The sequence below is a fragment of the Mus musculus genome, chromosome X, assembly GCF_000001635.26.
Source record: "Mus musculus strain C57BL/6J chromosome X, GRCm38.p6 C57BL/6J".
NCBI lineage: Eukaryota > Metazoa > Chordata > Mammalia > Rodentia > Muridae > Mus > Mus musculus.
In genome coordinates, this window is record NC_000086.7 from 74,407,896 (window position 1) to 74,429,280 (window position 21,385).

Here is a 21,385-nt window from a genome sequence, read left to right on the forward strand (position 1 = left end):
GTAAGGTGAAAGTAGAATGTACTCAATAGAGCTTTGGTGTAGGGTCAGGTTGCTCTCTTCAGTCCTTCTTCTTTCTTACTCAAATTACTCCCATGTCCCTTCTGTACTTTAGGCTCCCTGTGCTGCCCCTTTATAGTAGCTTCTGCTTTAGGGACACTATGCCAGCAAGTTCTCTACTCCCAAAGTCTGTAAAAGTTGGGGTGCAACCTGAGGGTTTCAACAGTACTCTAAGCACAAAGAGCCTCCACATGGTCAGTACCATTTTCTGGTGCCTTTGTCTGCTTTCCCTTGCCCTAAAGCTTTAAATACCACCCTCAGGTGAACATCTGAGGCTTTGAAAATCCACTCTAACCATTCAAAGAGGTTGAGGATTTTAAAAGGCTCTTTCCCAAAAACAGGCATGAGTCTGGTACCCCTTGGTAATGTGTGGAGGAAGGTGTGGGGGCAGCTTTAGGAAAAGATGGACAAGATTCTGCCATTTGGGCGTTGACAGGCTTTACATCTTCACTATCCTTTTGTAAAACCTTGTCTATTCACTGTAACCACATGACTGCTGTACCAGGAGTCAAGAGAAACCGTGTGGCCTTTTATCTAAACATGATGGGAAGATTAAAATTCATGAGAGTCAGTAGGAGATGACAGTGGAAGTGGCATTGAGGCCTCACATGGGCTTTGTGCCAAGTCCCTGAGAAGCTATTCTACTTGTTTCTACATGCTTTTTCATGGGCTGTGGTAAAAGTGGTGAGGCTAGGCTAGAAAGCCTCCATAGCTCAGCACACAGCTTTTAGCCCCAGAGTTGTTGCACACATTTGCCCTGCCAGCTCTCAGGCCCAATCTAAGTGGCACCATCAGCTCACCCATCTGAGGCATAGACACCAGGAGGATGGAGAATGAAGGGCCTGTCCCTGTGTTAAAGCCTGGCCTCCAATCTTGTCTATGGAACCTTGATGGATGCTCTGGAGGACACTGACCAGAAGTGTAACTGTCAGCTGGGCATGGTGGCGCACACCTTTAATCCCACCACCCGGGAGGCAGAGGCAGGCGGATTTCTGAATTCAAGGCTAGCCTGGTCTACAGAGTGAGTTCCAGGACAGCCAGGGCTATACAGAGAAACCCTGTCTCAAAAAACAAAAAAAACAAAAAACAAAACAAAACAAAAACACAAAAAAAAAAACCCCAAAAAGAAGTGTAACTGTCATGCCTGAAAAGAATAAAAATATTCTATAGTGTGTGATACACACCCTTAAGCCTGGCACTTGGGAGTCAGAAGCAGGTGGAGCTTTGTGATTTCAAAGCCAGCATGAGATGACTGCATGGTATAAAGCAACAGTTATAAAACTTCTCAGTCCTACTGAGCCCTCAGAAGATTTCAAATTAAGAGACTGCTCTAGCATCAGCTTCAGGTGTTTCCTCAAAATATGTAGCCATTGTTGGACTATTTGGACTGTAGCTTCTAAGCAACTCTAGTATATGTTTTATCAGTTCTGTTCTTTTATAGAACCCTGAATAACAAATGTGGGAAGTGGGGAAATAATAGGTCTCTCCTTCATGATCCTGGATGCAAGGAGAAAAGAACAAGGAGACAGGTAAAACTGTTTTGAGGATTTAATGGCAGGGTTGGGATAGGAAAATTCTAGCTGCTGTGCTTGCCTTCCTTTGGTAAGGAGGCTGCCCATAGGTGGGATGAGGTTGACCATGGAGTATGGAATTGGTCAGGGGACATCTAGAGCCCCCAAAATATTGCTAGGCAGCATGAGGTCTCTTCCATCTGGTGAGGAGGAATGTCTAGTAGCACTGAGGCTAGTGTGGCCATGGGCAGGTCCTCTCACATAGGTGTCCTTGACCACTTCCTTCAAGTTTTGAGGAGCTTGCCCATAGCCTCTGGGAAGTCTGGTTTGGTCATTGTCCCTTTGAGGCCTAAGGCTCCTCCCCATTGTTCCTAACTCCTTAAGGAGTCCAGGGGCAGACTGATAGGCATTCTTTCTGCAGCGGCTGGAAGGGAGGTGATTCAGGTCTTGTGGAAAGATGGGTGGCTCAGATAGGGCCAGTGGTGGCCCTGAAACCCTACAATGAGTTTTAAATGCCTGGTATTTGAGGAATGTAGCTGGGTTTACTGGTGGTGGCAGTGGCAGCAGCATAGGACAAAATGGCGGTCCAAGCCCAGGAACTAGAATGTGTATCTAAGGCCTATGGTCCCAAAGTCCTTCCAATATGGGGTCAATAGTCCTAATATAGGGTTAGATGGTGAAAAGGGAAGATGCAGAAAGGGTGGCCAGAAGAGGCAGAGTATAGATGGTGTAACTTCCAGGGCTCAGAGCTTGTGAGGGTTCACCCACTTGTAGGTACCCTCGTACTGGAAGCCCACTCTCTTCATCAGCTCATCTGCCTCTGTGGGGCCGCGGCTGGGAGGTAAAGGAGAGACATGAGTGACCTTTATCCTTGGTATTCCCACTGCCCTGCTTCATTTGGCTTGGCCCTCTTAGCTCCCATCCTTCCCTTACCTGCCATATACATAGGGGATGGGCTGGGGCTTTTCTCGATCAATCTTGTGCAGCAGTGGTGTGAAGATACGCCAGGCTTCCCTGAGTTCATCACTGAAGGGATACAGTGTAGGATGGAGTGGAGGCACACAGGGACAGAGGGAGAAAACCATCCCTCTTGCCTGTGTTAGGCTGGGGGTCCCTCACCTCCGGACAAAGTGCATCTGGCTCCCACAGAAGACATCCAGGATGAGGCGTTCATAGGCATCAGGGAGCTTCACATTCTGCAGGTTTGGGAAAGGGGGATGTTGCTGATACTACTGTACTCAGCCACCCAGGGCCTCCCTTAGGGCTTTGCCCAGATGGTCCTCCCTGTTGAACCTTGTATCTGTTGCCATAAGTTAGATCCAGCTCCGACTCCTCAGGGTTAAAGAACATGCCAGGCTTCTTGGTCATCATCTTGGTGTATACTGCCTCATTGGGCTGCACACGGATGACCAGCTCATTACGCTTGCACTGTTGGTGGAAGATGTCACCTGCCACGTCTCGGAACTGCAGTCTCACTTCAGCTTTGCGTTCATTCAGGGCTTTGCCACAGCGCAGGATGAAGGGTACCCCTAGAGAGCAGGGATGACCTCAGGGACTGGCTTTCCTATCTTGTGCTGTGTGTATATGAGAGAGAGCTCCTGTGTCTGTGTATATGTGTGAATGTGTACACGTGGAATAAGTAATGACTAGGGTCGTTTCCCACTTGTGGTAGCCCTCCTTCTCCAGCATCCCTTACTACTGAATACCATGTATTCATACCATGATCATAACAAGAAGTGTCTCTTTGTGGGCACATTTAACCCTGCCTTGCTGGAACCTAGAAATTTCACCTACCGTCCCACCGTTCATTCTCCACATAGAGGACAGCTGCTGCAAAAGTGGCAGTGGTGGACCCATGGGGTACTGTGGGGTCATCTAAGTATCCATTGGCAGCTTCTCCTTCTCCATTGGGGTTCCCCACATATTGGCCAAGGACCACGTTGTCAGTTTCCACCTCTGAGATACACTTCAACACTTTGACCTGGGAGAGAACCAATGCAGGTAACAGGGAGGATGTAGGACAAGAGCCCAGTGCCTTGTCATAGAATTACTTGTTATGGGGCATGGCTGCTGGGGACCTGGTGGACATGCCTCCACCTACCTTCTCATCACGGACATCATCTGAACCTGTAGTGGCAGGCTTTTCCATGGCCACCAGACACAACATCTGCAGGAGGTGGTTCTGCATAACATCCCTAGTAGCAGAAGAGGCAGATGCTCTAGTCAAGTGCCATTTCCAGGGTGAGGCCAAGGGGATAACTAAGTTCTAGTTGCCCTAGGATTACCAAACAAGGCTTCCTAGTGACAAACTGGAAAACCTTGGTTCCTTACCCCTAGTGTCTTCCCAGTATCCTAAGACAAGTTAGTAGATACTAATCCTAACCCTTTGGGGTTTGGCTAGATGGGAGTTATACCCTTCATGGCTACCCCCAACAGGTCACTTGAACACTAGCCCTCATAGTGTGAAGATGAGCTGAGTTGGGGTAGGATATGGGTTCTTACCTGATGATCCCAAATTCATCAAAATAGCCCCCACGACCCTCAGTACCAAAGGGCTCTTTAAATGTGAGGATCACACAAGCAATGTTGTCTCGATTCCAGATGGGGCCAAAGATCCTGTTGGCAAACCTGTGGGAGGTTCGTTTAGAGGCTAGCATGAGAGACATTTTGGAAGGGTTCATGAATGGATGCTACATTTGGGATTCCACAGTATAGTGGCTGTATCTGAGCTAAGTACCAAGCTTAGTACCCTGGCCAGCATCTAGGAGGAATTTGACTTTGGGGCAGCAGGGCAGGTGGGGTTCCTTATGTTGCCACCCTTGCCCTGGTTCCCTTCCACCCCATCCCCTATGCACCTCAGCACCATGAGATTCTGGACCATCTCTTTGCCCAGGTAGTGGTCAATGCGGTAGATCTGGTCCTCACGGAAAAGAGAGGAGATGTGGTTCGACAGTTGATTGGAGCTCTGTAGGTCTCTCCCGAAGGGCTTCTCCACGATGATGCGGTTCCAGCCTCTGCTTGGAGCCCCCAATCATGTTATTTCCCAAACCTTTCCCAGGAATAGGCCTATGGCCATGTCATTCTGACCCTCACACCAGGGAGCAGGGCTTTCATCTATTGTATTCTCAGGTGACTCAGGGAAGCTCTGCTGGCTACTATTGATCCTTATCCTGAATAGACAGCATCTTAGAAGCTTCCCTGACAACATGGTAGGGACTGGAACAATTCCAGGGATTTTTCCACCTTGGTGCTAGGGTAGCATGACCTTGGGTGGCCTTGTTCCCCACCTCCCAATGCCAGACCCTTAGAGGGTCAGAAGTGGCCCAGCAGCCAACAGGAAAGAAGGACACAGCTTCCTTACTAGTTTTACTTTAATTAGTCTCATGTATCCAAGGTTGGCCAAGAACTTGTTATGTAGTTAAGAATGACCTTAAATTGCTGCTTCTCCTGTTTCCAGCTCCCAAGAGCTGAGATCACAGGTACTGTGCCATCATGTCTGGCTCCCCTCATTGGTTTTATGTTCTTGAAGTCTTATTGTGTTTCTCAGGTTGTTCTGGAATTCCTGGGTTAAAGGGTACTCCTCCCTCATCCCTTCAGTAGCAGGGACTATCGTCATCGCCCAACGCAACTGACTTTAATTGAGTTTACTTATTTTTTAAACTAGCTTTTATTTGTTTTTTTGAGACATATTCTTACTATGAAGACTAGAATGACTTCAAATTCAGTACGTATGTAGCCCAGGCTGGCCTTGACAACATAATAATCCTCCTGCCTCCTGAGTACTGGAATCACAACTGTGTGTCACTACACCCAGCTAAATTTTTTTTTTTTTTGGTTTGAGACAGTCTCACTCTGTATTACAGGTTAGCCTTGAACTCCAAGCAATCCTCTTGCTTCAATCTCCATCATACTGAAATTATTTATGTGTCACCTTGCCCAGATTTCCATAGATTTTAAAAGACCAGGTTTCTTTCTTTGACACTCAGAGTGCTAAACTTGTTTTCTAAATTCAGGAGGAAGAGAAAGATGGTTTGCAGTCAGCAGTGCTCTCTTATGAAACAACACTGCCACCTTGTGGATCTGCTGAGGATTGGGGGTGGGGGAAGGAATTCTCACAATGAGCATCTGTTCTGTGGAGCAACACTGTCATCTTATGGTCCTGGTGGGAAATGTTGCAAGGGGCCACTATTTTGTAGTGAGAGCCTTGGAAGGTAGAAGCTGCCCAGTGTGTGTGTATAGCCTGTTCCTTTTTTTTTGGGGGGGGGGGTATGCTATTCCATATGGACAACACACTAGGGGCATTCATCTTTTCAACTTGCATAGACTGGCTTGACCTGGGGGCTATTTAGAGTAGCAGAAACAGGAACAAACAGACAGGAGTGAAGAAAGACAGGTCTTACGTCTGACTCATGCAGGTCTCTTGAATGTTCTTGGTGACTGCTTCATAGACTGTGGGGGGCAAGGCCAGGTAGAATAGACGGTTGGCCTGCATCCCCTGGTGCAGGGCATTCATGTGGCTGTTGAGGTGCTTATAGGAGGCTGCATCATCATACTGGCCAGCTACATAGGAATTACGGGCAAAGAACTCCTCCAGCTTAGGTCTTTCTTCTGGAGTGGCCTGGGGATACACAGATGAATGTCAACTTCTACTTTTCTCAAGAGTCTACAGTTGTTCTGCCCTAAAGGAATAGAAGATCTCTTTCTCTCTCTGTGCCTACCCCCCTCACTCTCTCAACAATTTCTTGTTCCACAGGTAAGGCGGGTTTTCCTTGAGTCCCTGTCATTGCTCTACAAGCACAGGAGTTTACTTTATCATGGTAACTTTGTGTACCCACAGGCAGAGGGCTAAGGCACATAGCAGGAATATATGCAGGTGGGGCAAATCACTGGCACATTTTTATGTATCCTTGGGGCCCTCATACCTAGAGTAGAAACTGGATTTCAGGAAAGTCTAACCTGAGAAAAAAGAATGATGGAGAAGGTTGTCTCTTCAAAATTACTACAGTAAACTATAGGTGGTGAGAAAATGTCAACATAGTGCAATTACTGTAGAAAAGAGGTACTTGGAAGGGTCCTTTCATCCAGCTACTGGCATGATCCAGTGTGGTACCAGAGCATAGCAGGATGAAGCCAGAGTGGAGCTAGGAGACAGATATGAGGTTGAAGGGACCTTCTTCCTGTCTTTGTTCAAAGGTCAGGAAGAATGTGGCACAATTAAGTAGACACAACTTTTGTGTGGTTGGCAAGGGAAAGCAAGGATGTGAGGTGTCAGAGATTGAGTGTTCTGGGTGGCCCTGCCTGTTAATAAGTCAAATGAGAAAGGAGGGAACTATTGCTTATGATGGAAATGGGGACATGTCTTCTCAAGGGATGCCTGGAGCTAGTCTTGCTGTGGAGTAGAAGAAAGGGCAGCACAAGGCTCCAGGATCCAATGTCACACTCACTTTAAAGAAGGGCTCACTCTGCTTTCGGATGTCGTCCACTGTGAGTCGTGAGCGGGCATAGCCCACAATGAAGGTATCTTCAGGTAGAAGGCCATCCCGGAACAGCCACCTGAGGGTACAATACAGCTGTTTTCAGACTGGCTAGGGAAGGCCAAGGCCTGTACCTGGTAGAGAGTATTTTGGGGGGTAGTGTAGAAATATTACCTACCAGATGGTAGGATAGATCTTCTTCTTGGCCAGGTCACCCTGCAGAAGAAGAAACATGTCAGAAAGAGCTGACACGACCTAGATCATTCCCCACCAGTGGTGATCTTAGTCCTCATTTGGGGTTACCACTCAGCTAGAAATATATCTACTATGCCCTCCCCATATATATCAGAGGATCTCTGAGACTTAAGCCTCTACCAGCCTTGTACCAATACAGATGAGTAGATGACACTGCTGGGTTCAAGATGAAACCCTAGACATCGAATTCATTAGAGCTTAAGGATGATAAAGGCAGCACATAAAAGAAAGACAAAACCTGTGAGGTAAGGCCTCAGATGTCACCGGAGCTAGAAGGCAATGAGATGGTCATTCAATTTGGAAAGTTAGAAAAATAATGGCAGGAAAAGTTTGATGATGCAGAATGAAGTCTTGTCTCTGTAACAAAGGCCAGATTTGGTGGTAATATATTCTCCCAATATTGAGGGAGATACTGTTTCAAAATCACCTCTTCTAAATCAGAATTAAAAAAAAAATAAGGTAGCAGTGAAAAAATTCAATGGAAAAATTGGGCTGGAGAAGATGCTCAGTGATTTTGGAGTAGGCAAGGGTTCTGATTTCCACCCCCACCCTACAAAAACAAACAGAGTAGAAAACTAACAAAAGAGCGCTAGAGGAGAGCTGTGAATTGCTATTTTCTTGATATGACAGGGCTGTGGTACACATGAAGCCACAGTAGCTGTAGTTGCCTGCATGAGATCAAGTTGGCCAGCATGCTGAGTGTGTGTAGTTCACAAGCTGCTACCCCTAGCTAAGGATCTGTTGGAAGATCCACTTCCCATCAGTGGCTGCTAGGGAATATAATTTTTCTTCATGGCCCCTTGGTAATTGCTCAAGGAGTGGATGATGGTTCCATGCTCATGAGAATGTAGGAAGCAATTATTGTACTTAATGGGTTATAACAAAAATAAAAATTGGGTGGGGGATCGGGGAGGTTGTCCAGAGGGGTTGAGAGAGAGAGAATGGAGGGTAGATATGCTTTAAATGCATTGTATACATGTATGAAATTCTCAAAGAATAAATTAAGAGCTATTAAAAAAAACAAGCCAAAATAAAACCAACTTCCCCAAACATCAAACCAAACTAAACAACCAAAACAAGAAAGAAAAGCTGGGCTTCGTGGCACAGGTCTATAATCCCAGTACTTGGGTAGTTGGAGCAGGAGGATCTGGACTTCAAAGTCAGCCTTAGGTATACACCATAAGACCCTTTCCCTATCTCAAACACTACCACCACCACCAAAATCCAAAACAAAACCCAACCCAGCCTAACAAAACCCTAACAAGTTAGAATGAGACAGAGAATTTTGTTTATTTTTTTCAAGATAGAGTTTCTCTGTATAGTCCTGGCTGTCTTCAAATTCATCCTGTAGACAAGGTTGAGCTTAAACTCACAGATATCCACCTGCCTCTGCTTCCGGAGTGCTGGGATTAAATGTGTGTGCCACTACAGCCTAGCTGAGACACAGAATTAAAAATTTTTTTAATTTTATTTTTTTAAGACAGGGCCTTGCCATGTAACCAATGTTGGTACCGTCCACCCTCCATCCCCAAGTCTGGTTTTCTTTGTGTAGCTCTGGTTATCCTGGAAGTTCTGTAGACCAGGCTAGCCTCAAACTCAAGAGAGCTCTACCTGCCTCTGTCTTCCAGTGCTGGGAATAAAGGCCCAGGTTGGTCTTAAATTCAGTATGTAGTCCTGGCTGGCCTCAAACTACAGACAACCCTCTTGTTTCTTTGTAGTGGGATTACAAATGTGTGCCACCATATTCAGCAAGATGGAAAAATGTCTTTAAAAAAAAAAAAAGATCCAACCTAGGATATAATGGAGGAATGGACCTAAGGGGTGGCAATGTACAAAGACAACTCCTGGCCTGAAAAGCATTGCTAATGGCTTCTACCAGAGTCAAGGAAGAGTGAATTCCACTCTGAAGTAAATTTCCCCTGAAGACAGAATAAAGAGGAATACTTCTAAGGGCACTTTGAGAACTTTAGTTCTACAACTTGATGACAAAGGCTGATGTAAAACTCGATTGATTGATTGATTGTTTATTGAGTCAGAGTTTTTCTATATAGTCCTGTAACTCATTTGTCAGCTGGCCTGGCTGTACAGATGAACTGCAGGTTCAATGAGGGTTCCTGTCTCAAAGAATAAAGGTAGCGAGAGCAATGACAAAATCAATCACTGAAAATCACATTAAAAGATTTAAAAATGGGCTGAAGAGATGCTCAGTATTAAGAGACTTGCTGGTTTTGTACAGCGTCCCAAGTTTGGTTTTCAGCATCCATATCAGGCAGCTCACAACTGCTTGTAACTTCAGTTCCAGGGAATTTAATGACATCTTCTGGCCTTTGTGGGTATCCATACACATGTGGCTGACTGGCTGGCAGACAGACACATAAATAAAAAACCATAAATCTTAAAAAAAAATTAGCCAGGTAGTGGTGGTACATGCCTTTAATCTCAGTACTTGGAAGGCAGATGCAGGCGGATCTCTAAGTTTATAGCCAGCCTAGTCCACAGAATGAGTTCCAGGTCAGCTAAGGCTATACAAAGAAACCAAGTCTACAAACAAAAACAAAAACCAATACCCCTCAAAAGAAATTAAATGAAAAATTCTGAAAAAACCATTGTGTGTGTATGGCGCTGGTGACTGAACTCAGGAAATCAAGCATGTTAGGCAAGTGCTCAACTACTGGACTATAGTCCCGTCCTGGCTAGTTTTATGTTAACTTGATACAAGCTAGAGTCACCAGAAAGGAGGCGGCCTCAATTGAGAAAATACTCTCATAAGATCAGCCTGTAGGCAAGCCTGTGGGACATTTTTAAGTGATTGATGTGGGAGGGCCCAGCCCATTGTGGGTGGTACCAACCTTGACTGATGGTCCTGGGTTCTATAAGAAAACAGGCTGAACAAGCCAGTAAGAAATATCCCTCGACGGGCGTGGTGGCGCACGCCTTTAATCCCAGCACTCGGGAGGCAGAGGCAGGTGGATTTCTGAGTTCGAGGCCAGCCTGGTCTACAAAGTGAGCTCCAGGACAGCCAGAGCTATAAAGAGAAACCCTGTCTCGAAAAACCAAAAAAAAAAAAAAAAAAAAAAAAAAAAAAACCAAAAAAAAAAAAACCAAAAAAAAAAAAACAAAAAAAGAAAAAAGAAATATCCCTCTATGCCTCTATGTATCAGCTCCTGCATCCAGGTTCATTTCCTTTCTTCAGTGATGGTCTATGATGTGGAAGTGTAAGCCAAATAAACTGTTTCTTCCTCAACTTGCTTTTGGTCATAGCAATAGAAACCCTAACTAGGACAGTCACAGATCTTATCCCTGGCTGACCTGGAACTTGCTGAGAAGAACAGGATGGCCTCAAATTCACAGAAATCTACCTGTCTCTACTTCCTGGGATTAAAAAGGCATGTACCACCATGTTTGCCTATCTTTTGAGACAGAGTCTCAAAAAGTTACTCAGGTTGGCCTGGAAGTTACTTTGTAGTCAACATTAGCTTTGAATGCCTGCCCCAGACTCCTGAGAAGCTGTGATTACAATAGGCCTCTGAGAAATCTTCATGTCTGTGTACTGATTTTTAAAATATAGCAACTTTGTTAAGTTCAACAAATACAGATAAAGGGTTTCAGAAAAAAATTCTATTTATTTTTTTTTAATCAAAGAGGGAATAAAATCTCTTTAATTTGATTTAGGACATCTACCAAACACCCTAAAAACACCATTCAAAATGGGGTTCTGAGCCGGGCGTGGTGGCGCACGCCTTTAATCCCAGCACTAGGGAGGCAGAGGCAGGAGGATTTCTGAGTTCGAGGCCAGCCTGGTCTACAAAGTGAGTTCCAGGACAGCCAGGACTACACAGAGAAACCCTGTCTCGAAAAACAAAAACAAAACAAACAAAATGGGGTATTGTTTACCTTTCTTGTTGCTATGAAAAAAAAATACCTGGCAGAAAGAAATTTCGGGGATGAGGGTTTATTCAGGTTTACAGTTTGAGGGTACAGTTTGCCATGTCAGGGAAGGCGTGGTGATGGGGGGTGAAGTTTGTGTTGTCAACAAGGAAGCCGAGAGATGAATATGGACACTTAGTTTACTCTCTCCAATTTCCTTTTGTTCACTCAGGGACACCAATCAATAGTGTGTTCTATGAAATTCATGGTAGGTCTCTCTTCTTCAGTTAAATTTCTCTTTAAACACAATCACAGACACGCATCTAGGTGTCTATGAGAAAATTCTAAATGCTTGCTATTGTTTCTTTAGTCAGTCTTAAACTAAAAGCCCTTGATAGTGTCATCAGACAAGAAAATGAAAAGTGGCCGGGCGGTGGTGGTACACGCCTTTAATCCCAGCACTTGGGAGGTAGAGGCAGGTGGATTTCTGAGTTCAAGACCAGCCTGGTCTACAGAGTGAGTTCCAGGACAGCCAGGGCTACACAGAGAAACCCTGTCTCAAAAAAACAAAACCAAAAAAAAAAAAAGAAAAAAGAAAGAAAGTGGTATAAGGTTTGGAATAGAGGACAAAAACCTGTCATTATTAGATGATAGCTTGTTTATTTAAAAAAGTACCTCAAATCAACCTACAGACTAATTATTAGAATTAATGAGGGTTTTCCAAGTTGCTAGATTAAAAAAGTGATAGGAGTAGGTAGAGATTTCTTAGGATATAAAGTAATAATCATAAGCCAGCATTGTACTGCAGCCTGTAATCATAGCATTCCAGAAGTAGAGGCAGGAGGATAAGAACTTCAGGATTATCCTTGGATACATAAAGGGCTCAAGGTCTGCACTGGGGGTAGGGAATATAGGAGAGGAAAGAGAGATATGAAAAAAATGAAGGGCATGCATATGACTGGTTCAATATCCAGTATTATGAAACAAAAGAAACGAAGGAAAATAGGCAAGCCTGGCATTATGACCTTAGTGGTAGGGTATGTGCTTTGCATGGGCAGGGCCCAGAGTATAATCCCTAGCACCAAAAAGACAAGTTTCAACCTTAGAGATAGTATTCACTAAACTTACCTGTATTCAGAATATCTAAGTAGCTCCTATGACACACTGAAAAACAATCTAACTGAAATGGGTAAAAGGTTTGGCCAGATGTTTCACCAGAATGGAAACGAATGGCCATAAAATACATGGGAAATGTTCAAGATCATCAGGTATCAGAAAATGCAACTTTAACAAGACACTACTTCAGACTCATTAGAATGACTGTAATACAAATGATGATAGTTGGTACATACTTATAGAACTCCCTTCCCGCAAAAAGCCAAAGCAAAAGGAAGACCTAGTATTGGTATGGAACTCATAGACTGTGTGTAGAAACCTGCAATGATTAAATCTAAAACAGCATGGCAGCCTCTTATCAGGTGAAGTAGCTATAATATCTAGGTGTTACTCCAGAGAAATAAAAGCAGGCAACCAGCTGCCCAAAGATCTGTGCATGAATGTTCATGGCAGCTTTAATTTAAAATAGCCCAGAAATGGTCAAATAAACCAGCATGCAGATGGACAAATTGTATATCTGTATTCAGCTACTCAGGAATGAGCTACTATTTCAGTGTTGGCAAATCTTAAAAATATATTATGATGAACTATAGAAGCTAGACATAAGAGACTATATACTAATGAATTCACTTAAAAGCCCCAGAATGGGCAACTTTAGACTATTATGACAGGACTCAGATGAGTAGTTGCCTAGAGAGGCGGTAGACTGGCTGGCCAGGGGTATCCAAGAATTGTGTGGGAAGACAGAAATGTCCTAGATTAGGTCATCAACAATATAGCTACCATTTATGCATTACAATATGTACCAAGAAAAGAGGGTGAAAATAATTGAGCAGGGGGTGGAGAGGAAGTTTGACATTACTCCTAGGGAAACAATAGCTACAAAGTGGGGGTTCTTTGGGTACATACCTTTTTTTTTGCTGTAGCTTTGAGACAGGGTCTTGCTATGTAATCCTAACTAGTTTTGAACTTGCTATGTTGCTCAGACTGTCCTTACACTCAAGGTAATCCTTTTGCCTCAGCCTCCTAAGTGCTGTGATTACAACTGTATACCAGTACACCTGGCTTTAGTTACTTAAAAACATTTTTTTTTTTGAGACTGGGTTTCCTGTATCCTAGACTAGCATCAAGCTCACTATGTAGCTAAGGCTAGCTCTGAACTCCTAATCCTCCTTCTTCCACCTTTCTAGAATTACAGGAGAAGTATACCACCATATATTTTACATTGTTTTTTTTTATATTTATTTATTTATTTATTTATTATATGTAAGTACACTGTAGCTGTCTTCAGACACACCAGAAGAGGGAGTCAGATCTTGTTACAGATGGTTGTGAGCCACCATGTGGTTGCTGGGATTTGAACTCTGGACCTTCGGAAGAGCAGTCGGGTGCTCTTACCCACTGAGCCATCTCACCAGCCCTATTTTACATTGTTTTAATTCAGGGTCTTGTTATGTTGCTTAGGCAGGCTAGTTTTGAATGTCTTTCTTGAAGTGAATCTCCTGCTTCAGCCTCTGCAGTGCTAAGATTTTAGGTGATAATACTCTGTTTCTTCTTTTTATTTAAGTAATTATTTTGTTTTTAATTATGTGTATGGGTATGTTGGGGGGTGTATATGTACATTAGTACAGGTACCTATAGAAGGCAGAAAAGGGCACTGGATCCCCTGGATTGGGAGTTATAAGGAGTTATTAGCTGCCTGTTGTGGGTACTAGGAACTAAACTTGGATTTGAGCAAAAGTAGCAAATACTCTTAACCAATGAGTCATCTTTCAAGCCCCCTTTCTTAATGGGGAGAGAAATTTACAAGGGTGTGCCAAGTTTGTGAAAAGTTGCCCAGCTGCGCCCTTAAGGTCTGTGTTATTTTTGATGAAATATTCCAATAAGAATTATAAATATTTGGGGCTAAGGATATAGCTCAGTGGTCAAGTGTTAGGCAACGGGTTTGATCTGTAACACTGCAAAGCTAATGAATAAACCAAACAGCACCCCCAAGAACCCACTGTAAATATTAGTAGATACAAGCTAGCAACTTTTATTTACTAACAGTAAATAAAACTCATTTACCAGTGAGTTGGAAAAATTAGCAATTTAAAACAATACCATTTACAAAAGTAAATATTATAAAGAACCTAGCCATAAGTTCACCATCCTCATTTCCAAGCTAATGTGCACACTCAGTTCAGTATCCCAGTAATCAGTAACAGCCCAACATGCTTTCATTTTGTACCCTGCCAAACCAGGTACAAGAAGAAGGGGCAGACATGACTACCAATCTCTTGGAATAGAGTAGGGCATTTGCCCTTTCATCTCAAACCCTATAATTAGGAACGTGGGAGAAGTGTGAACCCATGCTACACACACAGGATAGTACTACTTCATGGGGAGAGGTGAGCAAGTGCAACTGGAGTCAGGCACTGGTCCCATCTATATTCTAATTCACTCTCTACACAAAAAGCAACTCTGGTTTTAAGAACCTGAATATTTATACAAAAGTAATTTGCTGAAACTTTTACTACAGGTATATCTAATTAAAACTCAAAACACCACTTTCTAACAAGGCATTTTGGCACTAATTTCTCAGGTGTTTGGGATGAGGTTTTAGATGCAGTGGGTCTGGGTGGCATGAACCTTGCAAAATTTAAATAAGCTATGCAGAATACAGCTCGAACAATCCTCCTTTACCTGGCTGGGATCACCATCACCTGGAAAGATGCTGGGCTCCATGAATCAGGGACCCCCAGAGAGTGAACTGCTGTTCTCTCTCTCTTTTTAAAGGTTTATTTATTTATTTTATGCATATGAGTACACCAGAAGAGGGCACCAGACCCCATTACAGATGGTTGTGAGCCACCATGTGGTTGCTGGGAATTGAACTCAGGACCTCTGGAAGAGCAGTCAGTGCTCTTAACCACTGAGCCATCTCTCCAGCCCTGCTGTTCTCTTTAGTACAATATTTAATAGGCAACTTTCTGTTATCACAGGTAGAACTAATATACAGCATAGCCCAAGCTGATTACATAGCCTAAGCTGACTAACTCTTTAAAATGAAGAGGTGGGGCTGGGAAGGTTGCTTGGTGGTTAACAGCACTAAGCTATTCTTTCAGAGGACATTAGTTTGATTTCCAGCATCCATATGGTGGTTCACAACCTTCTGTAATTCCAGTTTTAGGGATCTGACCTCTGAGAGCACCAGACATGCAAGTGGTACAGACATACACGCAGGCAAAATACCTATGTACATAAAATGAATCAAATCAAATCAAAACATTGTAGTGGTAATACCATTTTGATCCAAACTTCAAAAATGACTTAGCCAGATGTACTAGTATATACCTGTAATCTCAGTACTTGGGAGGCTGAGACAGGAGAATAACAAGTTCAAGGTCAGCCCAGGAAACGTAGTGAGACCCTGTCTCAAAAAAAAAAAAAAAAAAAAAAAGGGGAGCAGAGGCTCAGGGAAGGCTGAGGCTGAGTAGACTTGGTTAGCATATTAACAAACAAAAGAGAGTTAACCATGTAGCTGCACTGATGAGCCCATTTCTATGGGAAATGGCAGTTCTGGATAAGGATAGTTATGGGCACTCAGGGATTCCCATGGCTTGAATGTTTGTTCTCAGGGGTTTGCTGAGTGACCGGTCCATGGAATCAATTGTGTGCATGTCATTTCTAGGTTCTGGGTTCCCAAAACTTTCATAGAGGACTGTTGCCAAACCCTAACACCCTGTGTTGGCATGAGCGAGCAATTCAGTGCCCATGTCTGTCAACTGCTCAGAATTAAAGTCCTGAGCATTGGCGAGTGGGTTCCTATGATAACTACCACCTTCCATATGAACTTCTGGGAGCCTGAGCCCAATGGCCAGTAAGTAACTTCAATGCTATGACTATCTTTAGGAAAATGTCTAAGACTTGCTGCCAGCTGGGCTTCTATTGCTCTGGAGCCTCCTCATCTGTCACTTCCTCATGTGATACCAAGCATGGCCACCTGAGTGGCCTAATTACTGTCCCCCAAGTCACTCTGCTGGGCAAAGCTTTTACTCTGTTGTGCAAGATGGTTGCCCTTATAGGTCCCACAAAGCCCAGCATAGACAAGTCCAATTCTGGGCCAGGATTTCCCCCCAGGATGGTTCTTAGTTCCTCAGAATGCTCTCAATGCCTGCCTCTATGATCTTCCATCAGTGGGATGTGGGTTACTGCTCATGTTCAGAGGGTTTTATCCTGTCCTCACACACTCTGGAAAGGACTGGCTTGCTGGGAACTAGAAACTAAAAGAAACAATGAGAACCCTGGCTTGTAGACTTTTCTAAGCAGACAGTGTTTGCTTATGATCAAATTCCAACTAACTGGGAGGAATCAGTACAGACTCCAGCCAATGTGTTGGTGGCAGGGGACTGGTCTGCTGAGTCACAGTTGCCCCACACCCAGAGCTGTTTGTTCTTGTTCTCTTTGGGATTAACAAGACATAGAACCTGCTCTCCTTGTTTTGGCTCAGCCTGCAACTGACAGTCTGCCTGGCTTCAAGTCACCCAAGGGAGGTGAGGTAGGACTAAGGACAGTGGGGGTGGGAGGTAGCCATTCTTCTCAGGGATGGGATCACCCTGTCTTTCCTGTTGGCTTCATGACTCTCACTAAACTCCTCTGAAGTAAGGAACATGAGAAGAACTAAAATCTAAACTTAACATGTGTGGGAGTAGGGGCAATTAGAGAGACGGCTGGAAGTCTCTCATCTTTGCTACCCCCTCATATTGCCCAAGTACCATGGCGGGGGAAGGATCTACCTAAGGATATGTGGTGAATTAGGAGAATTAAGACATGATTAAGATCTCTAGCCACAGATATCTGGCCAGATAAAGGCAAAGAGACCCTGAGTACCACTTGGTCTATAGTTAGCTGAGGTTTGGGTTCTTGTTTTTTGAAGTCAAATCATACCCAGCCTTTTGTTTGGGAGAAATTCGAGTGAAGGCCTTGCAGGAGTGAGGCACTCAGTTCCCAAGAGTTGTTGGGGATGAGGGACCCACCTAGCTTTCCAAGACACAGTTCTAGACTGTGAAGACTGCGACTGAGGGTCGGCTATTTTCCAGGCACTGAATGAGATATAGGGAGATACGAGGTAGGTCTCGGCTAAAAATCTAACAAAAGGCCTCCTTCTTACACCCTGGCACTCTGTGAGTCACCAGGCTTTTGGGAGAATGCCAAGGTCATCATGACACAGCAAGAATCTTACCAGCTCAAGGGAGAAGTCAGCTCAGAAATGACCCAAGTAGAGGGATGGGCTGGGACTGCCAGGTCACTCCTCACACAGTCCTGTCAGCAGGATGGACCTTGAGTGCTCACTGAATCTATGGGTGTCACATAGGCTAGGTAAGGAATCAGATGTCTAGAGAGATGGGCCCATAGTGAGCTTATCTGCCCATGTGGACTCCCAGACCTACTCCATTTCTTCTGCATAGGAGAAAGACTCACTCACTCTCTAGTTTCACCAAGGTCCTATTGGCTGGGGGAGATGCCCTTCTAGGCTCAGTTCCTTCCCTGCACTGGTCCATAAGGAGTGGGACAGTAAGGATTTCTGTTCACTTTCTTGTTGGGGTGGGAGTTCTGAGAAGAGGAATGGCTACAGTGAGGCACATTGAGAATGTCCCCACCAAGGAAGCTGGGTACATGTGTAAGGACTGGGTAAGGACCTGGGGAGGAAGAAGGGGCAGAGGATGGCTACTTAGGATCAACTTGCCCTAGTTTGTTCCAGTTTCCTAGGCTTGAGGCCTGCCAGCCACTAGCTTCCTTTTAGTTTCTAGGTCACATTGAGCTTGTTCCAAACTTAGAGGGCAGTTGCCCTTATCCTCAACTTGCCTTGCTCTTTAGGTCCTCTTGGGACCTGTGTGTTGCAGGGGCCTTAGTACACAAGAATCCATTTGTGACTTCTGTTACATGCAGCTCCCCAAAGTACACTGTCCCCACAAGGAGGATAGGAACTGAGACTATTATGTAATGGGAGACACTTGATTGCTACGTTTAATGAATGGAGAACTTGCAGGTGTCCTAGATCAGATAGCACCTGCATTTAGTGAAGTATCAGGCAGGAGCTACTCTAGGGGCTAAGCATAGGGTCTGTCTGTCTCTCTCTCTCAGGACCTCTGAGAGGAACAGAAAGAAACAATGATGCTTTTTAGAAAATCTCTTTCTTCCCCACTCCCTTTTGCTGGAACTAATAGTTCCTATTTCTACTCTGGAAGCCCGGGTTCTTACTCCCAGAGCAGAGGAGAGCAAAGGGGAACCAAACTGATTGCAGTGAAAGGAAGTTGCTCAACTTGAGGCTAGAATTCACATAATTAGCCTAGGATAAAGCCAGAAAAGCTGCCTGGTTTTTGTTTGTTAGATGAAAAACACCAGGGTTCAGAGAAATGTAGACATTTGTTCCAGGTCACATAATAAGCTATCAACAAGGTATCTAAGAGTTCATGTCCTACAGTTAAAAATGATCTTCGATGACTGGGTTATTGTTGCTGCATGCTTATGAAAGCATGGGTGGGGCAGGGGAAATAATCTTCAGTTACTTTCTCTTCCATTTGGCCCTTTAGACTGAAAGCAGAGTCCCACATGCTAAGGTTTGTGGCAGATACATGCATAGCTCCTTTAAGGGGACTAGGCTAGAGACAGGGCTGAGGGTAGGGCTGCTGTATTGTGTGTTCCGACTAAGTACCTCCCTTAGGTCTTAGAGCTACAAGGAGCCAGGGGACAGTGCTTTGGTTTGTCTGTCCCTTCCCCTTTCAGTGGCAGGGCCCTTCTCCTCAGCTTGTTTCTGCATTCCTTTTCGAAGTTCTGCCACTCCCATTTTTGCTCAGAAATATAAGGCAGACAACAAACAAGTCTGGCAAAGGGGGTGGCATGTTCTGATGTCCATTTTTTGGATAGTACTGCGATTGAACCTAGGGCCTCATGCATATGAGGTTAGGGCTTTACCACTGACCTACAGCTGTAGCCCTTGGTGCATGGCAATGCTCTGTGTGAACAAAAAACCACAGAGCTCCTCCAGCATTGAGGGGTCCAGGGTGGAAGGTGCTGAGCCAGTGGCTACCCTTTCAAGAACACACTAGTTCTGATGAAGTTCTTGTCCAAGATTACACAATAAGTTAATAGTGAAGATGGTCACACGAGGGTGAGCTGATTCCAGGATTAAAAGCAAGCAATTGAGTTTACCTTTGCCATCGAACACTGGCCACTGAACGTGCCCTGCTGCCACATAGCACATAAGGGGGTGATTTGGTCTAAGCCATGACTTTACTAAGCCCCCACCTGCTCCAGTCTCACTGTGTACTGTCAATACAACACCCCTCTGACTGCTTCTGTTCTTCAGTTTTTCCTAACAGAGCTGGGACTAGGTGGGATGAACAGAAATTTGCAGTAGGCTTTGGAAGATATGGCAAAGAGGAGGTGTTTATCCCTAGGGAACTTCATGCCGTAGAAAGAAAAGAGGGAGAGGCAGGACCTCAGATTCTTCCACTGAAATTAACAGTAATATTTTTCAAATTACAGATTCATTAAAATCAGAATTTTCCCTGATTGCACATCAGTTTTTTTTTTTCATCCAGGAGGAAGAAGTGCTACTGGGTGGTGCTTTAGCACCTGTGATGGTCCAAGTCTGGTCTCCACTCAATGGCTCAGCACAGAGTTCTGAGATGTGACACAAGTACATGTATATCAGGTACTGCTGTGATGATCAGGACACACAGGTGGAGTATATGCCATAGAGTTCAACCTAGTAGAACTTGTGGGTACCTCAGCAGTTCCGTCAATTGGGAAAGTTGAGATAGAGAGAGAGAAGTGCCTTGCACAAGGCTATATTTCATCTTTTAGACTCGGGGCCTGAAGGGAGACTCACCGATGCACCCATGATGATAAATATGTGTGTATCAGCTTGGTGGAAGGCATCACCCTGGTACAACTCTTCCCTCAGGATCCCACACACCTGGGTCCGGCTCAGGGCCACCTGCTCTGCCATGATGTTTTCTGGTGGAAGAAAAGACTCATTGATATGGTAGGAGAACGAAAGAGCATTGACAACTTAACCTTATCCAAGGGTCTTTTGGGTTCTCACCAGGCTGGTGACGATTACTAAAACCACTGGCCGGGAATGCTCTGTGTGTGTGTGTGTGTGTACGCGCGCGCGCGCGCGCGCGCGCGAGCATACATGCATTCGGAGATTCAGAAACTGCTGCCTCTGAGCTCCAGCCATAACCTCCAAAGTTGCCTTCGCTAGGGGCTGTACATTACGAAAGTACTAAAGCTTTAATATAATTCACCTAGGACATCCACTGTGGGCAGCTAGATAAAATCTGGTTACGGCATCACACTCTGTATATGGGACCATCGTATCGTACTCGGGTGTCTGCCAGAAACTCCACAATGAACTGAGCACGTTTGATTGTGCAGATGATGGAGTTCAGCTCCGGCTCTCTTCTGGCCCAGTTGGGTGATCCCCGAAAGTCCCTTCTCTTCTAAAGGTCTAGTCCTCATGGGCCCAATGCGGGGAAAGTGCGGGATACAAAGGGATGGGTTAAAAACTTGTAGATTAGCGCGCATCAAAGGGACTCGCGGCGTACAAGCGTGAAGCATGTCCCTCCACCGACATGCCATCAGACCACCCCTTTACCTGAGTTTAGTTGCCGCTGCCAAACACGTTCACAGATCTGTAGCGCACAGCCAGTTTCCGGGGGCTAAGCTTCGCTGGCCCATTTAACGCAAGAGGGCGTGTGCTTTGACTGAGCTGACCCGCCTCAGGAGAGGCAGGAGGGGAGGAGCTTCGGGCTAGTCTATCATTGCAGGAGGAGATGCGCGCGCATCCCTGGCCAGCCCCGCCCTTTGGCCTTCCCCGATGCCGCTGCCCCTACAATTTCGAGATCGCAAAGTCTTGTCATAAGTGCAGCTCCACACAGTTCTCCTGGGTCCCCGTCTCCTGTGTCACCCAGCCATTATGTATGGCCTAGCTTTCCGCTGGACCTTCGAGGCCCTGCACCTTCCCGGATGACCCCACTTCCGTTAGCAGCATAGCCACGCCTTCCCTAGCTGCTAGTTTGGCTTCGGAGCTGGACTTTCGCAGCTTCCTCTAGG

The 21,385-nt window shown here is 45.0% G+C and overlaps 2 protein-coding genes across 12 annotated transcripts in view; one reads left to right on the forward strand and one right to left on the reverse strand.

Annotated features, from left to right (window-relative positions):
* Ikbkg (inhibitor of kappaB kinase gamma) overlaps positions 1-21,385 on the forward strand; it is a 63,560-nt gene that overhangs the window by 14,663 nt on the left and 27,512 nt on the right. For 2 of the 11 annotated variants that reach the window (NM_001136067.2, NM_001161421.1), the window contains exons 1-2: positions 16,717-16,820; positions 19,867-20,007. The exons of 2 other annotated variants lie outside the window; for them this stretch is intronic. In NM_001136067.2, coding sequence (NP_001129539.1) covers positions 19,969-20,007 — 39 coding nt within the window. In that variant the 5' untranslated portion in view covers positions 16,717-16,820; positions 19,867-19,968. Of the gene's footprint in view, positions 1-16,700; positions 16,821-19,866; positions 20,008-20,233; positions 20,313-21,385 lie in introns of those variants that run through there. 7 more of the 11 variants (XM_006527853.4, XM_006527847.4, XM_006527850.3 and 4 more) reach the window with 7 other exon arrangements.
* G6pdx (glucose-6-phosphate dehydrogenase X-linked) lies at positions 1,588-20,985 on the reverse strand. Its single transcript, NM_008062.3, has 13 exons — positions 20,928-20,985; positions 20,157-20,284; positions 7,221-7,258; positions 7,013-7,121; positions 5,969-6,186; positions 4,424-4,582; positions 4,071-4,196; positions 3,670-3,763; positions 3,363-3,549; positions 2,862-3,097; positions 2,688-2,764; positions 2,502-2,594; positions 1,588-2,402 (listed from the first exon to the last, which is right to left on the reverse strand). Exons 2-13 carry the CDS (start codon positions 20,274-20,276, stop codon positions 2,312-2,314), a joined length of 1,548 nt encoding a protein of 515 aa, NP_032088.1. The 5' UTR covers positions 20,277-20,284; positions 20,928-20,985; the 3' UTR covers positions 1,588-2,311.

What these genes read in the sequence shown, in the direction of transcription:
- G6pdx (NM_008062.3), bottom strand. Translation starts at nt 20,276, where the DNA reads ATGGCAGAGCAGGTGGCCCTGAGCCGGACCCAGGTGTGTGGGATCCTG. An exon ending in AAGATCTATCCTACCATCTG is followed by an intron (nt 7,122 to 7,220) that starts GTAGGTAATATT and finishes TTGTACCCTCAG; the next exon opens with GTGGCTGTTCCGGGATGGCC. An exon ending in CAGAATCTCATGGTGCTGAG is followed by an intron (nt 4,197 to 4,423) that starts GTGCATAGGGGA and finishes AACCTCCCACAG; the next exon opens with GTTTGCCAACAGGATCTTTG.